General features: G+C 40.2%; 1 protein-coding gene across 1 annotated transcript; it reads right to left on the bottom strand.

Annotated features, from left to right (window-relative positions):
• Nucleotides 1-221: 221 nt before the first annotated feature.
• On the bottom strand, nt 222-3614 carry LOC147907070 (uncharacterized). The gene has a single exon (XM_087414759.1). The coding sequence runs from the start codon at nt 3612-3614 to the stop codon at nt 222-224; it is 3393 nt and encodes a 1130-aa protein (XP_087270885.1).
• Nucleotides 3615-10091: the final 6477 nt, after the last annotated feature.

The following is a 10091-nucleotide window of genomic DNA, read 5'->3' on the forward strand; positions in this document are numbered from 1 at the left end:
TTCTTACCTTTTTTTTGAATTACCGATCTCAAACATCCCGCCCGCCTCGTCATCTCCGTGACGATATATGTATAAGGTTACGCATAGAGATTACAAAAAAACAGTAAACGCGAAAATAAAACAAGCGATACAATGCAATGAATTCGTGGAAGAACTTGAGCCGTAAACGAGAGTTATCTGATAAATAACATTGACGAAATGATTCACGAAAGTACACGCGATCAATTCAAGCTCTTCTTTACATTTGATGCACTGGAGTGCGAGATAAACGCGTTAGCCTCTTCTGGCAATAAAACTAATTGGACTCGAGGACGAATTAATTCGGATGAGACGGTTTTGACTGTGACCACTACGCCGTCGTCCCCAGGATGTAGCTGCGTGATCCGTGCCAGTGGCCACTTATTCGGCGGTGAGAGCTCGGAACGAATAATGCATAGCGATCCAAGGCGTGGTGGCAAAGCATCCTTGGTCCATTTCGGTCTGGTAGCCAGAGTATTTAAGTACTCGCGTGACGAGGAGGCTCGGAGCATCTCACGAAGTTGCCGGTCGGCGCCCGAAAAATTGGTGCCGCAATCGGAGTAGATGTCCGTGCACAGTCCTCGGCGAGATGTAAATCGGCGGAGAGCAGCCAGAAAGGCGTTGGTGGTGTAAGCTGAAACAGCCTCGAGAGGAATGGCCTTGGAGCTAAAACAGATAAAGACAGCGATGAACGCTTTGAGAGCGCTGTGCCCACGCCCTTTGCTCGTCCTGATGAAGATAGGCTCGACGTAGTCGATGCCCACGTGAAGAAATGGTCGTACGGGAGTCACTCTTCCTGGAGGAAGGTTTCCCATCTTTGGTTGCGGAGTGGCAGCCCTCCACCGTGTGCATGTCACGCACTGATGCAGCCATCGCTTGACCACTGCTTGGACTTGTGGAATCCAGCGGGAGACGTGACCTCGAATCCAGTGGAGCGTGACCTTGGAATCGGACCACAAGATCACTGGCGTTGCAACTAGTTTTAGCACAGAGCGCGTGTGCACGAGTACACTTGACAGTACGGCGGCGGCGCAGAGTTCAAGTCGCGGGAGAGAAACAGGTTTGATCGGCGCGACCTTGCTTTTGGCTGTCAACAATAGAGTCTTCGTTTGGTGGTTTGCGGTGATGCGGAGATACTTCACAGCGGCGTAACCTCTTTCGGATGCGTCTGCGAAGTTGTGCAATTCGAGTTGAGAGCTCGTGTCGCCGAGCCAGCGGCCGACTCTGAGCTTCTCAAGCAGTGGAAGTTCCTCCCAGAGCCGCTTCCACTTTCCAGCGATGGTTGACGGCAATGGTGTGTCCCACTCTAGCTGCTGCAGCCAGGCCGACTGCATGAGAATTTTTGCTTGAATGGTCACTGGAGCCAGCCATCCGAGCGGGTCGAAGAATCGAGCGGTCTCCGACAGCAGACTTCTCCTGGTGAACGCGACGACGGTGCGAGGAGGAACAGAGAAAGCGAATTCGTCCCTGGTTGGATACCAGCGCAATCCCAGCGTTGAGTGGTTCTCTAGTTCCCACGACCTCGAGTCTCTGGTGAGACTGTACTCAGACGGAATGTCGCGAAGAAGCTCCTGGCAGTTGGCGGCCCACTTTCGGAGAGGGAACCCGCCCGCCATGCAGAGGTTGCGGAGCTCTACTTGGAGAGCGATAGCGTCGTCCTTTTCATGCGCTCCGGTTGCGACATCGTCGACGCAGCAGTCGTGTCGTAACGGATTTGCGCCTCGAGGGAAACGTGGTCCATCGTCATCGGCGAGTTGACCATCGGCGTGATCGGCGGTTGAGCGGTGCACAAGGTCGGCTGGCTCATGATCTGCGGTGCACTGAAGCGAGTGGCGCTGTGCTGAGTTGTTTACTCGGTCGCAACCTCCCGATAAGATCCAGCCGAGCAGCGTCTTTTGAGCGATAGGCGCTTGGGGGCCTCCCTTGCGGAGACCATCCTGGAGAATGATTGAGCATACTTCCGCTCCAAAAAGCAACTCAATAGCGTCGTTTGCTGTGTAGTCGGGATCAGCCAGTTGGAGCCCCTTTAGATGTGGCCACTCAGTTCTGATCCTTGCGTGAGAGCCTTGATAAAGCGACAGACGTGGCAGAACAAAGGCTCCGACGGTGAAGTCGGTCCCTGTTGTTAATGAGGTCACCTTGAGTGTCACCTTTCCCCTGCTGGGCCCGGAGCTTTTGCCGCTGATGCCGATGACCTCGATTGAGGATCGAGAGCGTGGCAAGCGTAGGCGTTGGACCAGAGCCTCGGAAATTAGAGAAATTTCCGAACCTTGATCGATGAGCACGCGTGTGGTGTGCTGATTGCCGTGACGATCAGCGATGGAAACTCGCGCCGTTGCGAGCAAAATGGCCTTGTGGTTGTTGTCGCGTCGCACCGCAGACAGTGAGCTGACTTCTTGAGGTTTCGGTGAAGCGTACGCGTCGTGTAACATGGAGTGGTGACGAGACTTGCACGTAGCACACGTCTTCGTCGAATGGCACTTCGCGAAAGCATGAGCGCCGAGACAGTTAAAGCACAGCCTGTGAGTTTCGGCGACGGCCTTGCGGTCGGCCGCGGATTTCTTCTTGAATTCTTCACACGCCATCACGTGGTGCTTACTCTTGCATAGAACGCATTGAGAAGACTCGGTGTGTTTCTTGACGTGATGCGACTTGGCGGATCGCGACGGGTTGTCGGAGACCTTGAGCGATTGTGGTTTGGCGGCTGTGAGAGTAAGTGCTCGTTGGTTTATGAAGTTCATTAGCTCTTTAAGAGTGGGCATGTCGCTCGAGGCGCGTGAGAGTGACTCCCACTCCAGGCGAGTTCTTGGATCGAAGAGCTCGACGGCAAGATGAGTTAGTAGATCGAAGCCATGAGAGTTGATAGGCCTATCAATGTTCTCCTGGCCGTTGACTACCCTGGTCAAGGCGTTGAAAACGCGGTTGAGCTCCTCCGCACTTTCGCTCTTCATCTTAGCCACGGCGGTAAACTTGGAGAAATTGGAGCGAGATAACTCTCTCTTATTTTCATACCGCTCGCTTAGCAGCTCCCATGCGCGTGGATAGTTGTCTTCGGTCATCGCTAATGGTTGAATCAGTTCCTTGGCAGGACCCTCCAGACAAGTTTTCAGGTAATGAAATTTTTCGATTGCGGAGAGTGATGAATTGCTGCCAACAATGGATTGGAAGAGGTCTCGGAATGTAGGCCAGTCTTCGAACGCGCCAGAGAAAGAACTAATCTTGAGGCGAGGCAGCGACGGTTTTCCGGAAGACTCATTACCTTCTGTTTTGGAAGCTGAGCTCGGTTCCTTCACCTTGAGTTTCCGAACATGGTTGAGAAGGAGACTTCGTTGCGTGATGTACGTCACTCTCGCTGAGTGAGCGACTCTGGTCGAGTTGTATTCGCTCTCCGCGAATGCATCTTCAAGATGCTCTATGATGAGTTCATGCTGAGCCTCAAATTTCGCCCACAATCCATCCAGAAGACCGACGACTGTCTCGGCGGCTTCCAGCGTAATGTTCGCTGCGCCGAGCTCCTCCAGATCTGATACTGACTGAGCCATGCGATGGCGAAGGTCGCTTTGCTTCGTCAGCAAATTCTGCAGTTTCTTACCCATCACTCACTCTTTCTTTTCAGCACTAGCAAACTGAACGCGATGCACTCGACACTGCGGATGCCGGCGAGCATCCGGCTCGAAGGACCAGAAAATGTGCGAGAGCGCACCGCGCGGAAAAAGGTTCGAGTGAGAAAACGGTACAAGGTTGATATGATGCACGACAGTGAAGAGAACTCCGTTTCATTTAATTTAACAAAAGAATTTCTTTAATGTATTCAGTTACAAAGTCAAAAGATATAATTAATTAAAGATCAGATTAACAGAATATTAAATGCGGTCACCTTTTCCAAATTGAGCTTGGAAATGCGGTGATGGAAAATCTCGGCAATTTTCCTCGAAGCTTCTCGAAAGTTTCGGTTATAGCGATTTCACTAAACGGTTAGCACGGCGATTTTTCTCGGCACTTCTTGAAAGATTCGATTTATAGCGATTTCACTAAACGGTTAGCACGGCGATTTTACGAAGCGAGATTATGACTCTAAGAACTCTAAGAACCTTTTTGGAAGTAAGAACTCTGAGAAGTCTAAGAATTCTAAGCGGTGTAGACGGTATAAGCGGTGTAGACTATTTCCGCAATCTGCGCAATCTGCCTTTAGAACCGGCGAGATCGAAGCATTTATTACTTCCGGTCCGGGCTTTCTTCTTGGGAGAAATCCAATTAAATTTTGCCACAATCGTAATTATCACGTGGCATTGGTTGTACAAAATTGATTGGCGCTTTCGATTCTTTTCTAGCGACGTTCAACGTAACAGTCATGCGCGACAGAAAATCCGTACGCGGGATTGGTGACAGCGCGTGACGTATTCGTCGGAGCGCGGCGCTCGCGTGCGCGAATCGAATTGTTCTAGAACTTTCGATGGTCCGTTGTCGGTGCCTGTTTGCGTGTACCGAATTGTTTTGAAAGACTACAGAACAATGAATCTCTGACTTTGATGAGGCTTAAAGTCAGGCTCGAGATGAAATCACGAGCTCGCCTTGTGAGTGCGTTCAATAACAATTACTGTCGGTCGACCGAAGGAATTCTTACCTTTTTTTTGAATTACCGATCTCAAACAATTATCAATGTTTTAAACTAGAGGATTTATGTGCGATACGAAACAAAATAAAATACTTATGTGCGATAAAAATCTAAACATCTAACAGCAAACAACTCTTCAAAAACTTTCTTAATTCTAATATTAAAACATAGTCTTAACATTCTACAACATCTCTTTAATAAATTACGTCTGAAAATTAAAATGTAATCTAATAAATATAATAAATGGAACTGTGTTAAAACGTATGTTCTCTCCCGCGTAATTCACTAACATTTTTTAATAACATTTTTTAATAATATTTTTTAAATTTTCAGAGTAATTAAGACTATATTATATATATGAATAATAATGAAATAATAATTGCGAATAGCAATTGATATTATGAAATAACAAAAATAGAACGTTTACATTTAACAAATTTCATGTTGACTTAAAAAGAAAGGTGAACATAGCAATTTATTTTAGACGACTTTTTAATAATTTATTAAAAAAAAGATATCAAAAGAAAAAAAAGGTGAATGAATAGCAACGCTGAATTTATAAGAAAAAATATTTGAAATATTTATTTTCCTGAAAATTTTTTCATTTTTTTCTTTTGATTAATTATAGATTATTGTAGATTATCAAAGATTAATTGTAGATTATTCTTTGCAGATTAATATTAAATAAAATTTTCAATTTAAATTTTTTTTGTGAAGCTTATGGACTATATAGAACAATGAAAATTTTAAACAATAGTAATCGATTTATTAAAATTAAATTTAATACTATTTTCTTTTAAATTTGTTCAACTGTACCTAATTCAAAATTTACTTATTTTTGATGGACCCGCATAAAAGCTTACTGAAATTTTGATTCAACAATCACATGCTTTTGACAAAAATAAGGACAAAAATTCAATAAAAAATACCGGGAGCATTTGTACATGAATTTCCGGTTGTTTCCTCTCAATGGTGCGTGGTAGAAGCCGGATAAAAACGCAATGTAGAAAATACGCAACTCGGTATTTGTTCCGCGTAATTACAGAATGCACGAGTTTATGACAAAGGCTCTTCTGCATTCCACTTAAGGTTGCCCATAATACACAGAATATTCCGTTTTGTATTCATATACATGTCTATAAATACGTTACCTTCACACGCGAGTCAGAATTAACTTGTACTAGCTGGTTAATACATCGTTCAATAATAAACTTATTGTTAGATGATAGAGATGGATGAAGCGATATGCAATAATAACCACATAATTTTCTTAACCCTTTAGATGTAGTCTAAATAGATCATCTCCTAACACACGAAAAAAATGTGTACAAGAAATTACAAAGGACTTTTTTTATGTCGATATTTTTTATCTATGACACAAATAAAAGAATAGATTATTAATTTAAATTATAAATAAACTAAAAAATAAATTATAAATAGACTTTAATAAATTGTAACATAATTTATCATATTTTGTTTGTGAATATAAATCCTAACTTTCTAAAAAATGTAACAAAATTTTGTGTTCAATCTTTATTTAAAATTCATATATAATAATATAATATATTATGCTCTTTCTTTTTAACATTAAATACTTCAAAGTCATCATTCATTGAAAGTTTTCGAGTCTTACAAAAATGATATTATTATATTTATAACTTTCGGTGTCAAAATCTATAAATATGAATCTAACGATAAATAAACATTTCTCTTCTCGCATAAAACTTGTTCTTTTTTTATTGCCGAGTCATATCGGTTGTATACACGACTTATTGAGAAAATAATGCCAAGAATAATGAGCATGTATGCCAGCTATGCGATATGGAGAACGCAAAGTGGGACTATATAACATGATGAGTAGCGAGTTCGTGCACGGAGAGCAGAGAGAAAAGAAGCAGCGACAATAGGTGGAAGAAAGTGAAGTGGCGCTATTGGAAGATATAGCGAACAATACTATCGTATTATCCTGCGAAGAATGACAACGGGAGAAGGCACTCTTTAAAATAAGAACAATAAGAAATACGGAGCGCAATGTAGAATAAGTTTTAAAAAAGTCTCCGCCCCTTATATTATGAAAATTCTTTTGCGCACGCCTCTGTAGTTAATGTCGCGCTAATATTACCGACGTTAAGATTAGGCTGCAGAAATAATGGTCCCGCTCAGTATAAGTAAACATGGAGAACAAAATCTTCCTTCCTTTTATCTCATAATTTTTTTTAGTATGTTGGTTTAATTATCATAACGAATTTAATCATAACGAGATTTAGAGAAATTTGTTCAGGAATTATCATATAAAATATTAATAACAATATCATTAAAAAATATGCAAATGCTATGAAATTACATCTGGCTTTCGATAAAATGAATCATTCAGAAATGTGACGTAAGTATGTAAGCAAAAGTAGGACGAGATAAAGGAGCTTTTATGATATAAAAAGTGTAAGGTCAAAACTGTACAAATAACTATTTTAAATATCCTAGTTCTTCATTCATAATTAATTCTTTATAAAACCGAGTGAAAGAATCATACGCGTTTCAAAAAACGGTAGATACATTCGCGACGTTTACTTAGAGTTTTTCCAGACATATAAAAACCATCGCGGTATAGTCGTGCTATTACTCGCTAAAAGGTTAGTTATTGCTTTTTATCGGTTACATACATGAAGTGTTATCGTAATGTAATATTTCGTAATCACGATTACTGCAACAGATCGCCGCATCAAAGTTATCCCGCGATCTCTCCGGCGCGTAATTAACACCTTAGCAGTTCAATGCAATTGACCTGCATAACGTGTTCGTTTGAAGTATATCCAGCAGATCACGCCTCCGGTTAATTGGTGGCACTCCGTAACCCGCATGAGTATTAGCGCTGACGTGTGTGATGTAATAGCGGTAATACGCAGGTTACTTGGGCAATTGCTTCTGTACGACGTGATTGTGCTCCTAGCAGAATCTCGATGTCTTACAACGCAAAGTTCATTGATGGATACAGAAATTTGTCAAAGGAGGACTATCGTGTAAGCAAAATTTTTACGCTCAAATACGAAAAGATAAAATCTTATATTATTATTTAAATTATTATATTGAAAAAGTATTATTTAAATGTATAATTCATGAAATGTTTTGCTTAGAATTATACACAAAAAATAATAATGGAATTTATGTTTTTTATATATAATTCTGTTTTCTTTATGTATAAATATTCTTTACGATAATAAATATCCAAAAAAAGGTCAATAACAAAATTACATATACCTATTAATAATACTACAAGTTACCTAGTGAAATTAAAAATCTAGAACTCAAGAAGTTAAAATGCTATAGGTTGTATTGTTTTGTATTTTGATATTTTTAGCAACATTCTTCCAATAATTACAGATTTTTCGCTGCACTATTTCGTTGTAACAATTTATTTAATATCTGTTTTTATTTTTACGCGTGCAAAACATCCAGCAAAGTTAATTACAGTTTCCTCTCCAATTTTATTAAATTTTTACGTATCAATCTACAAAAATATTATACAAAATAACAGAATTACAAAGCTTTATTAATAGATAATAAAAAGAAAGATGTGTGGAATAATAAATGTCGAACTTCTGTGAATCTGAACGACAAGAAAAGGTCACGAGGGTTACATCAGAACCGCAGAAGAAATCCATTCATCTCTCTCTGTCCGTTTCTATTTCTGCTTCATCTTCCGCGCCACTTCTAATTTTGGCATTAAGAAGCTCCGCTCGAGATTGCTGCTCGTGACGGCGGCATAATCGCATTTGTGACGACCTAAAGAATTCCAGGCCAAAGATGGGGATGCGGATAACCCGCGTGTTTGTAAATCAAAAGTTTGCTCGTCCAAGAAGCTCGTCCCATAATCCGCGAACAGACCTAAACCTATATGGATATTCGCGTTCGCGAGGGCCCTGCGATTGAGTAATTTCATCCTTCCATCCGCGCTCCCATTCCGCTCTGGCGTCATGCCGCTTTGGATCTCCCCGCGTCTCGTAATACCAGTATTAAGTAATAGCGTTGAGTGCCATCTCCGGACCAGACGGCATATTAATTCAATTTTGCTTACGTAAGGTAGGTAGCCGGGACCAGACGAAGACACTAATTGCGATTTTTAATTAAGGCACTGATTCAATTACATCCCTTTATCTGCTCTAATTATTAATGCCGGGCAAGGGTAGCTGAAGGAACAGAAAAAGAGGGAATGAGGGTGAACAGCGGATTACAGTATGCTCGGATAGCACCTGACGAATGGTCCACAATTCTGAGCTAGCCTTGCCGAACGCGACGTTGAGTAAAACGCGGCCTTTTGCCAAGAAAGCTATGACATCTCACAATGACGTCTCTCGATAAATTTAACTGATAGCATCTTGCTCATTTAAATTTGGGACTATCGTTAATACCCGTTCCTCAACTACAATATCTTCAGTCGGATGATATTTGATGTATGCTGGAAAAAATTCAAAGTGCACCAAAGATAATAATAGAATTAAATAGTTTTTTTCACGCTTTCCTTGGATGTTCTTATACTCTATACGGAAAAAACAATTTTGTTGAAAGATCTAAAATTTTAATAATTATGTATGTAATCAAAAAAATTATGTAATACGCTCAAACTGGTTGCTGGAGTGTCAAAACTTTTTTTGATTGCAGTATTGCTCATTATGTTACAGATTGTTAATTATTTTGATGGTCCAATGAAAAATTTTCAGATCCATATTTAACTGTTATAAGTACGTCAGAAAAATTGTTCGTGTAGAAATCTTAAAGATGATAAGAAATGCTGCAAAAAGTTTAACATTCTACAACCAGTTTGAACCTACATTATTTCCATTCGTCCTACATTATTTCGATGATTCAACAAAATTATTTTCAGATCTATATGTACTTAAGTTTTTAGATATTCATTCATCACTCTTGCAGATATTCTGCAAAACCGTCCTTTTTGTGGATAGAAACGGAAAGTATTAAATTTTTACTGTCAGACTTTGATGAGTTCGCGAAATATGATCATATTATAGGAATTCGATTGAAGAATCTAGAAAGCGAGAAGGTACTTAAAGTCGCAGTTCGATTGAAGAATCTAGAAAGCAAGAAGGTACGAACAAAAAAGTTAACATGAAGTATTTGAAGAAAATACATAAGTACGATTGCATTTAACTTTTGCTTTAACAAATTTAAGTTTAAAGAAGTCATGTTATTATTCATATTAAACTACACTTATTAATTCTACTTCTGTTTAATATTATATTAGGTGTTGGAATTAATTCGTAGCGTTTTACAAGTGATGGGAAGTACTTTCATTAATGTATTTTTTAATGCTCATGTGAAATAAATAACATTCTTTCATTAAAAAACGCTACGAATTAATTCCAACAACTAATACTTTATTTTACTTTCTAACAAATTTCGATTTGCTTTTGTTGTTCGAATAAGTTTGATAAAACGTTTCAAC

The sequence above is a fragment of the Acromyrmex echinatior genome, chromosome 16, assembly GCF_024713525.1.
Source record: "Acromyrmex echinatior isolate Ae372 chromosome 16, ASM2471352v2, whole genome shotgun sequence".
Lineage (NCBI taxonomy): Eukaryota > Metazoa > Arthropoda > Insecta > Hymenoptera > Formicidae > Acromyrmex > Acromyrmex echinatior.